The sequence below is a fragment of the Phacochoerus africanus genome, chromosome 10, assembly GCF_016906955.1.
Source record: "Phacochoerus africanus isolate WHEZ1 chromosome 10, ROS_Pafr_v1, whole genome shotgun sequence".
Taxonomy (NCBI): domain Eukaryota; kingdom Metazoa; phylum Chordata; class Mammalia; order Artiodactyla; family Suidae; genus Phacochoerus; species Phacochoerus africanus.
In genome coordinates this window covers 34,915,640-34,937,756 of record NC_062553.1, presented here as the reverse complement: position 1 = coordinate 34,937,756, position 22,117 = coordinate 34,915,640, and the positions used below count along the sequence as shown (strand labels likewise).

The 22,117-nt window shown below is 39.8% G+C and overlaps 1 protein-coding gene across 1 annotated transcript in view; it reads left to right on the top strand.

The window, feature by feature from the left end:
• The first annotated feature begins 2,260 nt into the window (after window positions 1–2,260).
• Window positions 2,261–22,117, top strand: part of KCTD8 (potassium channel tetramerization domain containing 8) — a 263,165-nt gene continuing 243,308 nt past the window's right edge. Inside the window, exon 1 of the mRNA XM_047799334.1 lies at window positions 2,261–3,599. Coding sequence (XP_047655290.1) covers window positions 2,636–3,599 — 964 coding nt within the window. The 5' untranslated portion in view covers window positions 2,261–2,635. The remainder of the gene's footprint in view (window positions 3,600–22,117) is intronic.

Genomic DNA, 22,117 nt, shown 5'->3' with positions numbered 1-22,117 from the left:
ACATTGTATGTTATATTCACAATATGATGGGAAACAGTGACACTTTAGGAGAGTTAAATCCTGCCCTGGTGTAAGCACAGGGTGCTGTGGGAACAACTGATTTGGTAAAAATCTGAAAGATTTCCAGAAAAAGTGCTATTTAAGCCAAAACCTCAAGAAGCAGTAAACAGGGAGAAAGGATTAGGGAACTGGTGGAAAATGAAGGCATTCCTGACGGAAAGAACAAAGAACAACAGGTAAAGACATTCTAGACTTGCAATCTGTTCAGTTCTCAGTTTGATTGGAGGGTAGGGGGAGGAGATAAAAGTAAAAGAAGTCTGGAGATGGGAGAAATTAAGGAAAAATCTTCAATCATTGTTGAAAGAATTATTTTGAAAAGCAGTACACCACAAAATGCATTTCATCAAGAATTTCTAAGAAGATTCATTTAGAGTACATATTTTAGACATCTTATAAGCATATGTAGTGCGATTAAAAAATTAAAATGGATTTCATTCTGATCATATTGGAGACCTCATATTCATATATACATATGCATATGTATTATACATCCACTTCATTGCAATTCTATGATCTATAACATATTTACCATTAGGGATATTTACCTCAGAATAAATGGGCTTCATTAGCAGTGGTTAGAGGCTTTATTATTTATTCATCTACAAAGATTATAAAGTTTCTATTAATTCATTTTTCCGGAATAATTATTCTAAATTTCAAATGCTTTCTAATGTTAGCTTTTAAGTGAAGAAGTGAAGAAGGCTAAAGTCAATCCTAATTCTTTTTTTTTTTTTTTGTCTTTTTGCCTTTTCTAGGGCTGCTCCCACAGCAAATGGAAGTTCCCAGGCTAGAGGTCCAATCGAAGCTGTAGCCACTGGCCTACACCAGAGCCACAGCAACACCAGATCCGAGCCGCGTCTGCGACTTACACCACAGCTCATGGCAATGCCAGATCCTTAACCCACTGAGCAAGGCCAGGGATCGAACCCGCAACCTCATGGTTCCTAGTCCGATTTTTTAACCACTGAGCCACAACAGGAACTCCAGTCCTAATTCTTAATTTGATCAATTTATAAATTTGGGGTGAGGCAAAAAGGCTTGAATAAGAGGACTGCATAAGGATGCATAATGCACACCCATTAAGACTTTTGGTAAATGTTTCTGAACATAGAAGGATGTCTCAGGATGAATACATAGCCACAAGAAGGGAGATTCCTCATTTGCATTTGTATTCTCACTCTTTAGCATAAATAAGGCTGATCTTACTTACTGTACCTAGGCTAGGTACCCAAGGAAATTAAAGTGAGCTTAAATGAATATACTTTTCATTTGTGACCTAACTTTGGGGGTTAGAAGACTAACAATAAAAAACAACAACAACAACAACAACAAAAAAACAAGCCATTTCTCTTGCCTTATGGAGCTGAAAGGGAAATGTGGAGATTAATGAAGGGACAGGTCAGGACTGGATAGGAAACTAAGAACAAATAGAATTAATTTTCCTCCCTGGCTTTCCCCCTTCTACCACAAACATTTATTAAGCATCTACTATGAATCAAGTACTGAAGAAATGAAAGGAAAAACTGTCACGTTAGCACAATCCTTTATTAGTTTTGTGAACTGAAATCAGATTTCAGTTTTTAAAATTCTTTAACTATATGTAGCGCTTGCAGTTAAATATGCAATTATGACATTTGAATGTAATAGAGGTTTAGGTATTTCGCCCTCCGCTTCAAAAACGATGGTAAAATCACTATAAGAGATTCACCCCATGTAGTCTTTTGGTAAGGTAATCAAACCTTTCACTCCAACAAATGCAGAGATTTCAGTTAGGAACTTAGCATTTTTGTTATAATCCCCAAAATCACCATAATGCATGCGTAAAACAAACAAAAACTAGTTTCATCGGGCGAACGAGGCAAGGAAGGGAGGGAGGGACAGAAGGAAGGAAGGAAGGAAGGAATGAACTGAATGAAGGAGAGATGCTGTCCTTTTGCCCATTAGTTTTTGGTTCCCTGTCCGCTGTTTCCGGCTCGCTTCCAGGGAGCCTCACCTCCCGGCCCAGCCCTCGGCCCCGCCCCCTAGCGTCCGAGTCCCGCCGCCAGAGGCTGGCGCCTATCTCTTTAAATGACAGCTGTGGCTCGGGTCCCAGTCCCGGGCTTGACGTCAGTGCTGCCTCCCCGCCTGCGAGGAGTAGTTAGCGCCACCGTCCGCGCTCGGGGCTCGCGGCGCGCTCGCTAGCTGCTGACTGGGGCGGCGAGTTTTCTTTGCTCCGGCCCCTCCTCCCGCCCTCCCCGCGGAGAGCCGAGCGGCAGCCTAAGAGCCTCTCGCAAGTCTCTCTCACACTTCCCCGCCGTCGCCCCAAAGGAGCAGCCGCTCCTCCTCGCTTCTCCGCTGCCGCCGCGGCGCCCGCAGACCTCCCCTCACGCACCTCGCTCCCCCGATGGAGCCCGGGCGCCGCCGCAGCCGCCCCTAGCCCTGAACCCTGCCGCCCGGGCCGGAGGAACGCACCGCCCGGCCCGAGGGCGCATCAGGCGCACGCCGAGGCCCCGGGGCCGCGGGAGGTGCAGGGCGCGGGATTCAGGAAGGAGAAACTGCTGCTCTCCAGGGTCACTTGGCTGGCAGCGGGGGGACCATGGCTTTGAAGGACACAAGCGGTGGCGGCAGCACCATCCTGCCCATTAGCGAGATGGTCTCCTCGTCCAGCTCACCCGGCGCGTCGGCAGCCGCCGCCCCGGGGCCCTGCGCGCCTTCGCCCTTCCCCGAGGTGGTGGAGCTTAACGTGGGGGGCCAGGTCTATGTGACCAAGCACTCGACGCTGCTCAGCGTCCCGGACAGCACTCTGGCCAGTATGTTCTCGCCTTCCAGCCCCCGGGGCGGCGCCCGACGCCGGGGCGAGCTGCCCCGGGACAGCCGGGCGCGCTTCTTCATCGACCGGGACGGCTTCCTCTTCAGGTACGTGCTGGATTATCTGCGGGACAAGCAGCTCGCGCTGCCCGAGCACTTCCCAGAGAAGGAGCGTCTCCTGCGCGAGGCCGAGTACTTCCAGCTCACTGACCTGGTCAAGCTGCTGTCTCCCAAGGTCACCAAGCAGAACTCGCTCAACGACGAGGGCTGCCAGAGCGACCTGGAGGACAACGTCTCCCAGGGCAGCAGCGACGCCCTGCTGCTGCGCGGGGCGGCGGCTGCCGCGCCTTCGGGCCCGGGAGCGCACGGTGGCGGCGGCGGCGGCGGCGGCGCGCAGGACAAGCGCTCGGGCTTCCTCACGCTCGGCTACCGCGGCTCCTACACCACGGTGCGCGACAACCAGGCGGACGCCAAGTTCCGGCGTGTGGCGCGCATCATGGTGTGCGGACGCATCGCACTGGCCAAGGAGGTCTTCGGGGACACGCTCAACGAGAGCCGCGACCCTGACAGGCCGCCTGAGAAGTACACGTCCCGCTTCTACCTCAAGTTCACCTACCTGGAGCAGGCGTTCGATCGCCTGTCCGAGGCCGGCTTCCACATGGTGGCGTGTAACTCCTCAGGCACCGCCGCCTTCGTCAACCAGTACCGCGACGACAAGATCTGGAGCAGCTACACCGAGTACATCTTCTTCCGTAAGTTCGCGGTCTCGGCGTCTCCTCGTTCTCCGCCCCTTCCCCGAACCGCGGCGCATTCCAGCGGGTCTGGTGTCCTTGCGCGCCTCCACTCACGCACACACGATTTACGGTTTCGACCCTTTCGATATCCCTTTCGGCTCCTCTCCAACTTAGGAGAGATTCCCGTCCAGTCCTCTTTCTTAACTTTATTGAACTTGCCCTTTGGCCCCGCCCAGCTATTGGAGGCGCTGGGCTCCCTTCTGTTACCGAGGGTCGGGAAGACACAGGGGCACAAGGCTGGGCTCCTCGACCCTCCTCCTTCCCTCTGCCTCCGCGGGACTCCCGGGGGTCAACTTATGTGGGTCCCTGTGGTGTCCCTCCAGAGGGCGGGCTGGAATCCAGGTATAGTGGCGCACTGGCAGGATCGTCTGGGGTTGGTGCGGGTGGGCTCAGGAGTATCCAATTACGGGTGTTTTCGGAAGGAGGCGGCGAGAGAAGCGGCGGATGTGTCGCCAAAGCCTCTCCGGTTCTTAAGAGCGGCTGATGGGAAATAGGTCTCCATCCACCCTTAGAAATCGCAGATTTCCCTCGCACCAGGTGTCATCCGTAACTGTTAGGTGTTTTGGATAGAAGAGGGTGGAGGGAACGGTGTCTGAGTGATGCTGTCAGCGTTAACCATTAGCAAGGGACGCGCTGTGTGTGTGTGTGTGTGTGGGAAAGAGAGAGAGAGAGAGAGAGAGAGGTTGGTTGTGAGATATTGTATTTTCCTTTCTGGGCATCTCCGGTGCAAAAGAGGGATTGAATCCACTTTCCCGGGGAGAATAAATGCAGTGATTTTCTGAGAACGAGGGAGAGGATTTGGAAAGCATCTGGACTGATGCTTTTTGTAATGCGCTTCTGGGAAGGGGCTCTGTGGATCAAGTTCAAGAACCCCACCAATTATCACTGGGCTTGGGGGATGGGATAGGGAGCCAGGTGGGCACAGTTCTCAGTGACATTTATAAAGTGAGGAGGGCCACAACTAGAGAGCTGTTTGGACAAATGAAAAGCCATCTGGGATGGCAGCAGGAGCATCATTTGGCAAAGGTTTTTTCTTTTTCAAGACACAAGATTTAAAACTTGCCTGTAGTGTTGAGTAGCGCTGACAGCCTATGATAGAAATAAGTCCAGCTTTAAGTGTTTTATTTATTTATTTATGTGTTTATTTGGTAATTCACTCACTTTCTGGGATCCAGGCAGTTTTGTGTACTTTATTTTGACTGGGGAAGTGGAAGGGACCTCTCTTTGCATAGGCATGCTTTACTTTCCCCTAGAAACTTGTGGACCTGAAGATGTTCATTACTTTGTTTATTAAGAGATAATACAGATTGTCTCTAAATTATGAGAAAATGCTCATAAAATAGTATATTGAAGTTCGAAACTCAGCCGGTTTAACTCATGATTTGAGAAATATTTGGAATTCAGGATATTTCATTTCCGGAACTGGAAGAAGTGTAAACAAAATAAAATATTTACATTTTGCCTAACCACTTGAAGAGTACTCACATAAGGTATGAGTTCTGAGATCCATTCATTAAAGCCCCAGAAATCCAAAGGAGCAATGTATGGTCTTTTTCATTGATTATCCTGTGGGGGAAAATACACAATTCCAGATTAAACGTGGTTCTTTTGAAGTAGTTTTCCAGTCATTGGTCAGTGGTGTTCTAGTCAGTGACCAACCAAATGTAGTTGCAGTTTTTAAATTTGTGATATAAAATTTATCTTGAACTCTATTATACATATATTAATTTTATGTTTTATATAGCTTACAGCACATTTTTGCAAATTATTTTGGATGGGCTCCTTTTAAAATTCGTGAAAGATGTATCTAAAATTTTTGTACTTTCCATCCTATTTAGTGTAGTAATCATGTTAAGTATACAGAGTGTAGATATGTTGTTCAGCAGTTTCTATTTGGAAAGATCATCAGTAATACTCATAAAAACAAAATTATTAGATGAACTTGTTTGTTCACAGCCTTAAATGCAGAGAGGGCCTTATTACCTTTTATTTCCCCTCACATATTTCTTTCAAAAAATATTTATTTAATGCATAACATGTATTGCTCTAATGCCTTTTAAAATTCAGCTTGCATGTGAACTTAGTAGTTTGAAATTGCTCTGAAAACTATAGATTTGTAGTTAATACACTTGAACATCAATTTCAGCTTTTTATCACCTCCCCGGTGCTTCACCCCTGAGTTTCTATGTAGATGGAGGAGAGAAGCAAATGGTTCAGTAATTCCAGACATGGCCATTTGACAAATGTGTGATCTTGTTTAAATGTTCTCAGTTTCCTCACCTGTGTAATGGAAGCTATTATAGTACTGATTTTATAGGATTTGAGAATATATGTAAAGTGCTTAGACCAGTGCTTGACCTATAATGAAAGCTTAAAAAATGTTAGCTGTTACAGTTATGGTAAGACTTTATTTTTCTTGTCAGTACTAAATTTTGTTTTTTAGTAAGCATAGTTGATTTAATAGTAAAGTTAATTAGAAAATTATTTTGAAATTAAATGATGGCATAATAAACTTTCAGAAGTTTGAGACAACCAATTTAATAACCAGATTCCTTCCTGGAACTTTGCTTTTTCAGACCAATTTCAAGACAACTAGATTTGCCAATCACACTCCAGTTAGTTATTTTGGATCAGCTCCAACAGAACCCTTTTCTGATTCAGTGCCAAGAAGTGTTTTAATACTCTCCATTAGGATGTTGAAACTTTGACAGTATTTTCTGACAAATACTGAGCTAGGTTCCTATCTCCTTAAGTGCTTGTATCCAAGTCATTGGGTTCTAATGCTCAAGGTTATATACAAGCTATTAAAGATTTAATACCAGCTTCACTTGACTACATGGATGTTTTTCTGTATTGTCAGTCATAACTCATTATTTTATCAAGACTTTTAGACTCTGCAGTATATACTGTTACTATTATATTCTGTATTATCCTCTAATACTGAAGGTAGATCGTATTTCTTGAAGGAAAACAGTGATTTATTGTGCTTTCTATTTTTTGGACGGTGTCTGTTTTAATTGTGGCTGTTTTTAACAATATCTATAAAAAGGCATTTTATGTTGGCATTGTATTACATAAGCAATAGGTATCTGCTTGAAATGTGATATGTAGACTACTTGTAATTAAAACGAGCATTATATATATATCCTTTATTTCTCATAATCAGTGTGTTTATAGAGAGGTAGTGCTGATTTTCTTAGTGCTTTGAATTTTGCATTCTGTGTTAGTTGAGTAACATGATGTGAAAGAATACATTTCTCTAGGTGTCCTTGATATTCCTCAAATTTGGAGTATCCTTTTTTATTGTGATGTATGAGACTGCCAGATTTAAAAAATAATGCTATTACTGAATTGGGCTGTGAATTCTAATTTGTCTTAATGGATTTTTATATCCATGTTTTCAAATTTATTCTGAATTATTTCACTGTGTTGGATTGAAGAAAGCTAGAGAGGTTGCAGACATTCAAAGAACTCTTCAATCCTATGGTAGCAGGCCTGTTGGCATAAAGCTTTCTAAGAAACATCTTTAAAGTCATTCTGTTTAGATGCATACCTTTAAAATTGTATGTTATTTTCTAGTCTAAAAATACTTCTACTTTTATCACCAAATATTGTTTTATGGAAAAGAACTTTGTTCCTTTTTTTTTTTTTAAAGTTGTTTTTTTTTCCTCCTGGGGACTTACTAGCTAATTTTATTACTGTCACGGAAAAATTTCTGCAACCACATGCTGAATGACTTTTGACCCAGTGGGGAACAGGTGACTTTTAAAAATATGATTCTTACTTGATATAAATAGTTGCAGTGGTAAAGCTGACAAAAAAATGAGAAAAACCTTGAATTACAAAAAGTTTGGAGGCTATGCCATGGCATTGGCTCTTGCTTAAGGGCATTTTATATATATATATATATATATATATATATTTTTCCTGTCTTTTTAGGGCCACACCCATGGCATAAGGAGGTTCCCAGGCTAAGGGTCAAATAGGAGCTATAGCTGGCATATACCACAGCCACAGCAACGCCAGATCCCAGCTGTGTCTGCCACCTACACCACAGATCACGGCAATGCTGGATCCTTAACTTACTGAATGATGCTGGGGATAGAACCTGCATCCTCATGATTGATGAGGTTGATGAGTGCCTCATCGCTGAGCCATGATGGTAACTCCAAGGGCATTATATTTTTATGTCTGGCATAGTACTGACTCTAAACTTGATCTTTTAAAATAGTAATATGGGAGTTTCCGTCATGGTGCGGTGAAATGAATCCAACTGGGAACCATGAGGTTGCAGGTTCGATCCCTGGCCTCGCTCAGTGGGTTAAGGATCCATTGTTGTCGTGAGCTATGGTGTAAGTTGCAGACACGGCTCTGATCTGGCTTGCTGTGGCTGTGGCTGTGGCATAGGCCTGAAGCTGAAGCTACTATTAAACCCCTAGCTTGGGAACCTCCATATGCTGTGGGTGCGGCGGTAAAAAGATAAAAGACAAAAAAAATAATAATAACAAAAAAAAGAAAAGAAAATAGTAATATGGCTTTAGCTTGCCCTGCCACCCTTTCTACAGCTTTGTGTGTGTCCATCCTTAGGCACACAATGAAGTTTAAAGACTGAGTGGCACTTCAAGACTTATTTGGCAAAATTCTCTCACTTTTGTAGCTTAGAGCGCTAGATCTCATGATGTGTATGTGTGTGCAAGAGTGTGGGCGTACACTTTAGCTAAAATGAAAAATTCTCTTTAGAAAAGAAAGAGAAATAATATGTATGAAATTACCACCAATTATTATCTATTCTATTGTTAAAAGTTATTGGGTCAATTAGTTTAAAATGTGGAAATGGTTGTCAACTTAGTCAAAAGCAGCCCTTTTTTTGATAATGAAAGTAATACATGCAATTTTAAGAATTGTATAGAAGAAAAGTAAAATTTAAAAAATCACTCCAGTAACTGCTAATAAAATCTTGACTCATTTCTTTCTAGTCTCTCTTCGAAGCTTACAAAGATGACGTATTTTTTGAAAGTTATGGTCATATTATACAGATGATTTGTTTGCCATCTTTGGTTTGTTTTATACATTTAATGCAGTTATACATTTAGTGACATTTCTGCCAAGACATTGAATTTTTTATTATTTTTATTTATAAATTTTAGGTAAAAGTATAATATATATCCTTTGCAACATACAGTATTATAAATAAATATTGGTGTTGAATATTTTCCCCATAAGCTTAGAAAAGAGTTGCTTGTTTTCAAAATACAGTATATGTAATAAAAAGAACATTGTCTTTGTTTCTAGTTTTGTGATAAATGTTTTATGGATATTACTTTACCTCTTTTTTTTTTTTTTAAATTCCTTTAGTTTAGTATTAGTTTCCTAATAGTTCAGTTAGGAAACTTTGGTTTGGAGAGATGAAGTAACATCCTTAGGTCATGGAGCTGGTATGGGGCTGAACAGGAATTTGAAAAGTTCTGTCTTGCTGCAGAGCCCTTACTCTTAAATATTTAAAAATAATGCCTGGTTGGTGCAGTCAATTTGGCAAATATATTTCAATGTTTACTGAGTACTTAGAATTTAACTCTATAAGCAAAAATGAGTGGTGTTAGCTGTATATGAAGAAATCTAATATATCTTAATCTGTGTTAAATTTCCATAAGAATACAGTAGATGCAGTTGACTCTTGAACAACCTGAGTTGGAACTGCGGCAGTCCACCTTTGAGTGGATTTTTTTTTTTTTTGAAATACTACATAGTGTAGCTGGTTGACTCCAATGATGCAGAACCTCTAATACAAGGCCCAACAAAGTTATAAGCCAATTTTCCATTGAGCAGGGGTCAGTACCCCCTACACCCACATTGTTTGAGTCAAATGTGTATGTTTTATGTCTATTTTATTAAGGTTACCATGTTCATGAATGTTTTTTTAAAGAAAGAAAATAAACCATTTGACTCAATTTTTCATTCTTTTGGGGGAACAGCTACTACCCATAGGTTTGATAGAGTGATGGATTTAAAGCGCTAAGGTATTCTGCAGAAAATTAATTTTACTTTGCGTAATAGAACACATTTTATATGTTCTCAGAAGGTGACAAAATAAAGAAGGTATTTCAGTGAAATCAATTTTGTTAGTTATGTATTGTTTATTGGTTGTAACCATTGGGTAATACTTTTAAATTATATACTTGCTATAAGAAAGTTCAAAAAAAGTATCAAAGACTTGCTGGGTATTGGAATTGGCTTTTGGTGTTTCTGAAGCCTTACAGTATTGTGGAAGTGTATCTCTAAATTTGAAGTACTTGAAAAGCAATGTTTTAGGTAACCTTGCAATCTATATTTAATTACAGATATCATTTTTAAAGCCTTTTTTGCATTCACTTCAGGGTATTGTCAGCACTTAGCAGCCACAATCCTGCAAGACATGCTAATGACTTCTCTAATGGAGATAGATCATTCTTTTTATAGTGAGAGGCTACACCAATAGAGGTTTTTCAAAGACTTAGCAAAAGATGAGAATAACTTTATTTGCAGGATTTCAAGGTCACTCTGATAGGTAAGTTAACTATAAGTTCTAAGGCTAATGCTGAACCTCCAGTTGCTGACTTGAATCTAGATGTCCTGTGCCTACCACCTGTATACGTTTCATCATTCGTCCCTGCAAGGGAGCATGTCATAAAACATAATTATCCTGCCAGGTTGGTTGTATTTTGCACTTTCAAAAACAAAAATATATGAAATATTTTATACTGAGCTTTGTTTACAAGTTTATTAACTCATTAGCAGTTTTTTTTTTCTTTTGTCTTTTTAGGGCTGCACCCACAGCATATGGAAGCTCCCAGGTCAGGGGTCAAATCAGAGCTGTAGCTGCTGGCTCACACCACAGCCACAGCAAAGCCAGATCTGAGCCATGTCTGCGACTTACACCACAGCTCATGGCAACACCAGATCCTTAACCCACTGCATGAAGCCAGGAATTGAATCCGAGTCCTTATGGATACTAGTCAGATTCATTGCCGCTGAGCCATGATGGGAACTCCCTAACTCACTGATTTTTTTAGTGCATCCCCTGGGGTCATAGTCATGTTATGCGAAGTGACTTCTTGCTGTAGAATTCTTCATATTTAGCCTTTGCATTTCCCTGTCTCCTTCTAGTACACTGTGTGTAGGACCCTCATTGCATTTTCTGCAATATGGAACTCTCTCTCTTTTTTCTTTCTTGTTATATCCTATTTTTTCCTAGCTTGATTGAAATATAATTCACATAAAACATTTTGTAAATTAAGAACATGTTGGTTTGATATACATGTATATTGCTGTTTGATTACCACTGTAGAGTTACCTAACACTTCCACATCCTCAGGTAATTACTGTTTTTTTTTTTTTTTTCTGTAGTGAGTGCTCAGTATATGTTAGCTAGTGCCATTTATTAAGATCCTCAAAATGCATATCTACCTATATAATTCCATCTCTCTACATTATTAACTCATACTACCAAATTTCTTTTTTTCTCTGTGAGGAAATTTATAGCAATACCTATTCGGAATTGCTTGGAAAGGTCCCATTATCGTTAGTGAAATTTAAAAAAAATATTGACCTACTAAGTATAAAAGTAATTGTAACATATTACTAAAATAAATTTATTCTAATTTGCTGTTAATTGTTTATGAAAAAATGCATTCCTTCAGGTCTACTGTCACAATTAACAGAAATACTGGTATTCACTGGTTATTATCTCAAACTATGGGGTGTGTTTAGGCAGAGAAACTCTTAATCGGTCTGAACTTATACTTCTTTCTTTTTTTTGGTCATTTTAGGGCGCACCTGCACCCACCACATATGGAAATTCCTAGGCTAGGGGTCAGAATTGGAGCTGCAGCTGCCAGCCTGTGCCAGAGCCATAACGACACCAGATATGAGTCATATCTGTGACCTCTTCCACAGCTCACAGCCATGCTGGATCCCTAAGCCTCTGAGCAGAGTCAAGGATCAAACCTACAACCTCATGGATACTAGTTGGGTCCATTAATGCTGAACCACAACAGGAACTGCCTGTATTTATATTTATGATGAAGGCTTTAACTTTGATTTTCAGCAGTTTTATGCAAGAGAAGAAACTGTCACAGGGCCAGGGGGCTCAGACTTTGCTTAGAGTTTGGGCATTTGTCCAAAAATTTCAGGCTAGGTTTTGGAATCAAATATATAATTTTAGGAAAACTTTATTAGTTTTCAATTTAATCAGTTCCTATTGAAACTGCTCTACACATTTTGAATATGATTTTTAATTGCTCAAAGTCCAGATATTTGAAGAAAGCTCAGAGATCTAAGGGAGATGCCTGCTGGCAGCCAGTCAGCGGTAATTCTCCCATATTTCGACTTCTTTTCTTCTGGTTGATGATGGCTGCATCTCTTTGCAGGTGTAGGGTAAGGACTCATTCATATAATTCTGAAGTGACTTCTTTTTTTTTTTTTTGATAAGGAATAGGTGCTACAGTGGAAATGTTAATTAATTAATTGATTGATTTTTATTTTATTTTTAGGGCTGCACTCCCGGTATATGGAGGTTCCCAAGCTAGGGATCGAATCAGAGCTATAGCTGCCAGCCTACACCACAGCCACAGCAACACTGGATCCTTAATCCACTGAGCAAGATCAGGGATAGAACCCGCATCCTCATGAATACTAGTCAGATTCATTTCTACTGCGCCACTACAAGAACACCCTAATTAATTAATTTTTGACTGCACTTGCAGCATGTCGAAGTTCCTGGTGCAGGGATTGAACTCGTGCCACAGTAGCAACCCAATCCACTGCAGTGACAGTGTTGGATTCTTAACCTGTTGTGCCACAAGAGAATTCCAGTGGCAACTTTATAGAGAGTGATGAGAGGAAGCAGGCACAGTAACTACAAATTACTGATATAATCTGTGTGGTGATTTTTGGTATGAGTCCTCTAATGTTGATCTTGACTTAGAATAAAAAAGAAAGATTTGGCCATAGATGTTTTTAGACTGTAGTCTTAACCTTTCTCAGTATGCAGATTTATTGTGTGCTAACTTTACTTTTATCTATTTCATTGTTCATGTAGAAAATGATAGAAGTTGATCCTCTTCTCCATCTTACTTCTGTGGAATTGCATAAATAATATGTTCCAAATAATCCGTACTGAATGAAAATCAGGTTCTTGTTTTGGCACGTTGGACTGTCATTTCTTAAAGAGAATGTGTTAAGGGTGCTGATGCTGACAAAACATTTATTAAGGGTAAAACCTTTGCATGCATGCTTTTATTTAATGGTTTGGGAAAAAAAAAAACCTCAGAAATAAAAAGCTACCAAACTGAGAGAAATCCAGACTAGATTAATTTAAGCTCTTGGGTCATATCACTTAGTCTGTTGATACATTCATAACTAGTATTATATACAAAGCAGTTTTGTAGGTGCTGAGATATGGTGATAAACATTGCTGAATACATTTCCTGTCTTTCTTGATCAGGGCGATGACATCTAGATGTGCAGATTGCACACTGTTTAACTCTAGATTGTACTTGCTAGGTCTAGGTATATAGCAATACAATAGGTTGTGTTGTGTAGATGTTCAGTACACAACTTGTGAGCCTTTGGGTGATGGCTCTACTCCTGGCCAGGACTAATTATATCTTTGACTACTGACCACAAGAATCTAGGCCTGAGTGTGTGTGTGTGTGTGCACGTGCGCGTGCTTACGTGAATGTGCGCATCAGGGAGAGCATCAGTATGATACTGTGATCCTTGCTTGCAATTAAAAAATGTTTGTACTATTGAACTGTGGTTGAATAATGGCCAGTTTGTTTTAGGAAAATGTGACACTGTTGATCCTGACCTTTTGTTGATATTGATAGTTTAGAAAAAAACTCGGTATTGAAAATGATAATCTTTCTGATTTCTATATTATACATCACTTCCTTTTTGAGAAGTTTTGCTCCTTGAAAAAATACAAAGTCTACTCAGGATTCCATATTTTACCATGTTACTTATGGATGTTTTCTGTTCTCCATGAAGAAGTTCTAAAGCCAAATTAAAATGAAGACTTCTGGTTGCATTTGACAAGTATTCTACAATTAAGATTGACTTTGAATTTGAAATGCCCATGAGCTATTCCTTTCCATTTCAGTTAAGCAGACCTGTGATGGGTTGATTTAGTATGTGTCACAGACAGTGGTAAAATGATATATATTTGCTTTGTAGCAAGAAAATAGGAAACTTAACAGTTGCTAATGTTGCTGGTAAATGGAACCATGAATAAATACATCCAGCACAAGTTCCAGTAGCTTTGTATAATCATTATACATCTCTTTTGCTGGACTGATGTGTTTCTAAGGCATGCAAGAACCATTAAAATATTTCAGTTTTTACTTTCTGTGTTAGCATATTTGGATTGTAAAGTAAACTTAGTTACTTCAGGCTGTCTGTTTTAGAGCTGACACTATCAAGCCATAATTATCATTATTATAATTTGATACTTAGCATTCATACTGTGAAGCTCAGTAATACCCAGTATTTAGTAAAACTAAAAAAAGGATTACAGATTTACCTCACAGTTTTAGTTCAAGCACCAGGGTCTAAAGACTAATGGCTATACTCTTTCCTAAACTGTATTCAGTATTTTATGGATGGAAATTGTGCTCCCCACAGAAAGATATGTTGATGCCCTAACCCTTAGTACCTTATATGGAAATAGGGTCTTTACAGAAGTAATTAATTTAGAATGACATCATTAGAGTGGGCCTGATCCAATATGAGTGGTGTCTTTATAAACAGGCGAAACTTTGGATGTAAGATATAGCATGCACACTGAGAACACCACGTGAGCGTGACTGGTGCGTCTACAAGAAAAGGAATGCCAGAGATTGTCAGAAACAGACTGGAGCAAGGAAACAAGCTTGGAATGGACTCTTCCTCATACCCCTGGGGAGAACCAAACCTTGCAACACCTTGACCTTGGATATCTAGCTTTCAGAACTGTGAGACAGTACATTTTTGCTGTTTAAGCCACTCAGTTTCTGGTACTTTATTATGGCAGCTCTAGCAAAGTACTAAAATCATTTCAGGCTCTTTATTTTGTAACAAATTTGGGACTAGTTTGGAAGGCAGTAGTTTTAAAACTCCCTGTATTTTTCAGAGGTCTTAGCTGCAGACAGCAGAGTCCATTCTAGATAATTTAAACTGGAAAAGACTTATTAAGTATAATGTTGACAGCTCACAGATTGCTTGGGAGGTCTGAGCTTCCAGAAATGATTCTCAACCACACCATAGAGTTGGGTTGCTAAGGGTGATACTGCCTTGCAGTGATGTGGGAGCTTGGAATTAGGCAATTGCCATGAGGCTTCAGGGTGTAGCCACACAACCTCTGCCATGATCCTTAATAGTCAAAATATGACCATCAGTAAGCTGCCTGTCTCCCCTGTCACTTCAGTTCATAAGTGTCGGCTTACGCAACCTGAATCACATAGGGAACTCTTGCTATAAGAGAATGCGCAAAAGGTAGCTTTAAAAACAGAAACAGTAATAGCAAATCTTTATGTTACATTATCATCACTGGCCTCTGTAAGCTTATTTATTATTTTTATTGTTGTTTTAAAAACTTAAGCCATTCACTTTTTACCACTTCATCCCCATACATAACCATTCTAATGTATTTTATATGTATCCTTATATTTAGGTATTCTTGGAAAATGTGTATTGTTTTTATCTTTATACTTAATTTACATATATGTTATTTCTCATTAAGAAATTTCTTTTTAAGATCTCTTCAGTTTCATGTGCCCATCTAAGCTAGTTGGATATTTCTCACTGTTGCACGTTACTTCCCGGTGTACATTTTATCTAGCTAATCGCTCTCCCATTGATCTTTGCTCAGGTTGCCTCCAGTCTGATCATAGCTAAGTCCACTATTGACCTGTGTGAGAATTCTTTGAAATATACATGCACGGGAGGGATTACTAGGTCAGTGGGGATGCATAGACTTCATTTGATTGAATGCTGTCGGATTGCTGTCCAAATAAGTACACCAGTCTTCACTTCTGAGAGTGTTTCTGAGGGTTACCTTATCGCCGTTTCCCTGCAAATACTTTGCAAAATTCCATTTCCCAATTGTTGCAAATATGTGTGAAAAAATGACCCTTCACTGTTGTTTTAATTTTTACCCTTCTAGTTACTGATGATGGAAGCATAGTTGTTAGCTCTTCAGTTATTGTAGATTAGAAGTGTATTGGACAGATTTTAACTGAGCTGGTCAAGAGGCTCAATTACTATCTATCTTTTTGGCCACTTTCTTTATTAAAATTCCAACCACAGCAATAACATCATCCACACATGTTCCTGCTTATCACGATGAAATTGCCTTTCATGCAAATGAATATTTTCCTGACCTTCCTTACAAAGAGGAGACCCCAGATCTCATCAGTTGTATCTTCACCTTTGGACAATGTATACACATGGTACATTGTATGAGGTCCGAATGTGATTCCTTGTAGAATGATCACCTAGGAGTTAATATATTAATATCGAAGTTACTTGCCCTCAGTGCATTCAGTAAATAATGTCAAATAGGAGTAGAGTAACTTTAGGGAAAGCTTTTGCTCCAAAAATGGGAGAATAGGAATCAAACAGCACCACCTATTTACAGCAAATTCCACCTTGCAGACTGCAGAGAGTCCCCTTACTGACAACAGAATAAATTACTTGTTAAACCTGTCTGGCAGGACCTGGTTCTGCCATTGAGTAAAATCCCTTCCTTGCTTCTTGTCCTTTATGGCCCCTTTCTTTACCTTCTGGGAGATTGCTTACCTTTAATTTTCCTCTGTGGCCACATCTGAGGCAGGTGTTGGGCAGCACTCATTCTTTTGTAGCTGCAGAGATTTCGCACTCCTTTCCTAACTGCAGATTCAGGACTTTTGGGTTGCTTTGGGGTTAAATAGCCTGGGCTGTTGCTGGCCAGTCTGGCTGTTTCTTTGGCAAAAGAATTCCTTCAAAATTGTAGTACACTTTTGGTCAGTTTCGTAAGTAAATTAAGAGCAATGAAAATCTTGTATTGTGTCATTTTCAGGCCTGAAGACTCTTTCTTTTGTGGCGTCTGTAAGTCATTCATCTCCTCCTTTCTTAAATTGATGGTCTAGACATAGGGTGCCAGCTTTGTCAGTGAGGCAGTCACCCTTGTGTGAAAGAATTGTACCTCCTGCTAAGACTAGAATTTTATAGTTAGATTTTGTTGTTGCTGTTATTTTATTTAAAACAAATGTTTATGACATTTTCAGCATAATAAAAAAGAATTGTTTTTTAAAAGCCCTCCTGTATATTCATCTTCTAGAGTCAACAACAGTCAAAATATCACTTCATATCTGATTTTTTTATTAATGCATCTTAAAGCCAGCCCCAAATATTACTTCATCCTTACATACTTTAGTATCTAAAGCAAAAATGGCTATTTTCTTATATAACCACTCTTCTGTTATCTACTCTAAGGCAAGTAATATTTTTGATAATATCTGATAAATAATCCATAACCCTATTTCCAAGATTTTCTCAAACTATTTTTTATAGCTGTTTATTTTTATTTATTTATTTATTTATTTATTTATTTATTTATTTATTTATTTTGTCTTTTGAGGGCCGCACCTGTAGCATATGGAAGTTTCCTGGCTAGGGGTCAAATCAGAGCTACAGCTGTGGCCTGTGCCACAGCCACAGCAATGTGAGATCCTAGCCATGTCTAGGACCTACACCACAGCTCGTGGAAACGCCAGATCCTTAACCCACTGAGCGAGTCCAGAGATCGAACTTGTGTCCTCACGGATACTAGTTGGGCTCGTTAACCACTGAGCCATGATGGGAACTCCTGTTTCTTTTTTTAGTCAGGACTGTGTATTTTATTTTGATGTGCCTGTTTCTTAATATAAAGTAGTTCTTCCTCTATTTCTCCTTCTAATTTTTTATCTCTGCCTCTATCTCTTTACATGTGCCATTGATTTGTTTACTAAAATAGGGTCTATTGACCCAGTTAATGCCCCATGTTCTGATTACAATGCTGCTTGTTTTCTTCTGACAGTTTTTAAATTGTTCCTTTGTTATTCTGTTTTCTATAAGTGGACATTAAATCAACCTTGATTAGATTATGCTTCTTTTCTTGAGAGTGCAAGGCTGTTCATAGATGATTCTGTGTAGCCCTGTAATGTATTAATTCACAGGTGACCATTCCACAAGTGTCAGGTTGTCCCATTTTCAGTGCTAAATGGTAGATACGTGTGGTCTCAGTCTGATTTCTTCATTATAAGTTCCCATCAACCGTTTATCTGATAGTTTGATCATTGATGACCATAGCCTGATGCAGATATTACTTGATGAGTGGCAAAATCATGATTTTCCATTTTTATCATTTCTTCCATATTTATTAGGTGGAATTTTCTAATGAAGAACTTTCTCTCAAGAGTTACTTAAAATACAGTTCATTTAGGAAAGGAAGGATAAATGCATAAGTATTTCTTATTTCTAGCCATTTTTGATGACATGAAGTTGGTTCCCTCATAACTTCCAAAGGTATTCAGTGAGTTATTGCCATTGGTTTGGTATTTTAGTGCTTTTCTTCCTCCATCCTTGTGACAGTCATTATCCTTGTTCTCCTCCTCTCTGCTGCTTCTGCATTTCTCAGTGTCTCTGTCCTCTCAAGTGTAGTTGTGAAATCTTGGCTATTTCATGTATTTCAGCATTTCAATCAATGACATATTATTTTGGATGCACTAACTGTTCCGCCTTTGACTGGGGAGAGACTATGTCCTCTTTTGACACAGCCCATTAAGTCCTTGGCAGATTACTTGCTATTATGTAGCTACAACTTTTAACAGCTTTGGTGTGTGGTGTAGAAATAGCTGGATTTGTCAACCCCATACATTTCCAAATTGTAGCACTCTTCTTCAACTTCTATTTCAGGGAAAGGGAGAAGAGAGCTGTGTTCTCTACTGTCTCTTCTGAAAGTTTTGCTAGATGGGTCTTTATGATAAGGTTTTATGTAAAAAAAGATTTTGCTGAAGGAGGCAGGAAATCAACACTTCACATTAATATTCTGAAATTTCCTAGCATTTTATTTCATGCCAGAGCTTTAGTTGGCACATGTCCTTCTACCTTCTAAGGTACAGCAGATCATAACTTGAGCAAGTGGTCATCATCACATTAGAATTGTTACGTTTTCATCTATAACATCCTTATCCTATGGCCAGTGACCTGAATGCTTCCTTGCTACATTAAACCAGTGCCATATTTTAGGCTTTGTTATTATAGCAAGAGCCACATTCTCCAGTCTAAGTTATATTCATTAGCTTCTCTAAAACCAAACTAGAAAATTTAACTGAAAGGGATTTATTAATAATATACATATCTCATAGAGTCATAGGAAGGACTGAAAAAATAAACTCTAGGCAAGAAGACTTTAAACCATTCTGGAGAACTGGCCACCAGTGGGCTACTGCCTTTGCCATACTCAGAATAAGAATCTCCCAGCCCAGCTGCAGATGACCTCCCCTGCAAAACCATCATGCTCCACTCTCTGCCTCCTAAGCATTCTGAATTAAAGTCTATAGGAGGACATCTGACTTATATAGCGTGGATCACATCCCAAAGCCTAGCACAATGGAGACTGGAAATCTGGTTTGCAGCTATGCTATCCTCCTCATGCTGGTATACAACAGGTCCATCTGCTGTTTTCTACATACCATGTACCTTATTTAACTTTGCGAAGAATGTTTCAAAAAGACAGTATTTTTACTAAAGTGCCTGCAAATATATTCATATTCATACACATCTCATTTCTACAAAGACATCATTGCATAACTCCCCTTATGAGAGTTCTTTTGTATACTAGTGTATGTATAGTAGAAATGAGACTAATAATTTTAGTCCCATCATTTCAGTGTAATTTATCAATGAGTAACGAATATAGGGAGTAAGATCTCAGCCTGGATAATGAAAAACCCTGAGGTATCTGAGGTGTGTGTGTGTGTGTGTGTGTGTGTGTGTGTGTATGCATGTTAGAGTCTGGGATAAATGAGAATCTAAATTTTTTGACATCTGTAGTTGTAGTAATGCTGAGGTATATATGAATTCTGGAAAAGATTAGGGAAAATCAGAGGATCTTGGCTAACCTTTTGCTTCTGTCACTTTCTAGCCACTAGTAACAATGCATAAATTACTTTGAGGTAAACAATGAGGAAGAAGCTGGTTAAGGTGCTCGCTCATTCTTCAAAATAGGTAAGGTTCAAGCTGAGGGTTCTACCCCAGCTACTTGTTAGGTAAATAACTTTTGCCTGGCACTGGAATATGAATTTAAGTCAGTGAAGTTCAAGATAGAGGGCAGATGTAAAGAAAGTACAGGCAACAGTGATGCTTATACGATGTACTAAGTAATTCCACAAAAGCACATGCATGATAGCAATTACTCCGGTAACTTTAAATCCCCAGAGAAATTCACTGTTAAACCTGATTAAGATTTTTTTTTCCAAAGGGAACCCTCCTGCACTGTTGGTGGGAATGTCAACTGGTACAGCCACTATGGAGAACACTTTGCAGATACCTTAGAAATCTATACATAGAACTTCCATATGACCCCGCAATCCCACTCTGGGGCATCTATCCGGACAAAACTCTACTTAAAAGAGACACATGCACCCGCATGTTCATTGCAGCACTATTCACAATAGCCAGGACATGGAAACAACCCAAATGTCCATCAACAGATGACTGGATTAGGAAGATGTGGTGTATATATACACAATGGAATATTACTCAACCATAAAAAAGAATGACATAATGCCATTTGCAGCAACATGGATGGAACTAGAGAATCTCATACTGAGTGAAATGAGTCAGAAAGACAAAGGCAAATACCATATGATATCACTTATAACTGGAATCTAATATCCAGCACAAATGAACATCTCCTTAGAAAAGAAAATCATGGACTTGGAGAAGAGACTTGTGGCTGCCTGACGGGAGGGGGAGGGAGTGGGAGGGATCGGGAGCTTGGGGTTATCAGACACAACTTAGAATAGATTTACAAGGAGATCCTGCTGAGTAGCATTGAGAACTATGTCTAGATACTCATGTTATAACAGAACAAAGGGTGGGGGAAAAATGTATACATGTAAGAATAACTTGATCCCCATGCTGTACAGTGGGGGGAAAAAAAACCATAAGGATAAATGCTACAATAAAATATCAAGGTTTTCTAACATGAACAATTTTACTTATTATTTATAAAGAACAATGGCAATACAGAGGAGGTGGTTATTGCCTGAATTGAATAGAGGGTTCAGGGAAGGAATTTGAGAAAAGATGACATTGCAAAGTATTGGCCGAACAGTGGCATCCATGTAAGGGCTTGGGGGCTTCGCTAGACATGGAATATTAGAGAGTAGGTTCATTGGCTGGATATCAGGGAATTTGTTGGGGAAAAAAAAAATCTGTTCATGCAGGCAGTGGCAAGATGCAGTATATTTTGTATTGGCTAAATGATTTTTAAATCAGGAAAAGACATGATTGAACATACATTTTCAAGAAACAACTGTGACACATGGTGAGACATGGAATTGGGGAAACTGAAGTTAACTTGGTTAGTTGGTGGGAAAGTTGCAAACTAGAGATAAATTGATATGCTCCAGTAAGGACAGGGAGTAAGGGATGTGTGTTAGTGCATATAGCATATGTGGAGGGTATAGTCAGTTTAACTTTGGGAGGAAAGTGCTAAAGCATCCGGCAGCTGGCTGACGACTCACTTATTCCTTTTACCAGGAGGATATCTTGGGAGAAAGGAAGGAAGGCAGGTGACTTGGTCTTATCTTGTCAGCTGGCTCTCCAAGTAAATAGATGAATATTTCTAGGAAGAAGGGGTCTTCTCTAGTGATTGCCTTTACGAAATAACCCTGGCTAAAGGATGACTTGAGTAAATAAGTTCAGTATCTATAAGGCATGGATTCCTGGAGGATATCATTTGAGCTCTTCATTTCTCTGGGTGTATACAATGTAGCAGGTTTATAAATTATGTATCTTTATGTGGACAGTTCCCATAAAACTTCCCTTGAATTCCTCAAGGGTCATTCTGGGCCAGAGAGTAAATTTCCTATGGAGAAAGAAGGAAATAGAGAGCCATGTGGGATGTCCCAGACCCCTCTTTGTTTCGTCTATGCCTCTATTTTTTAAATTACTAGTGCAATTTGATACTCTGATCTCTGTTTCATGGGTGTGCTATGTGATCATCTGATCTTGTGTCTTAGTTCAAACATTTGACCTATTGGATGTAGGGGATAGGAAGAAAGAGATATGGAGGATAACTCCAATTGGTGATGGCCGTAACTGAGGTAGGGTGTACTGGAGGAGTGAGGCCCTGCCCCTATCCCTAGGGAGAAGAAAAGATCCCTTTAGACCTGTTCAATTTGAGGTATCTGTGTAATGTTTAGGTGGATATG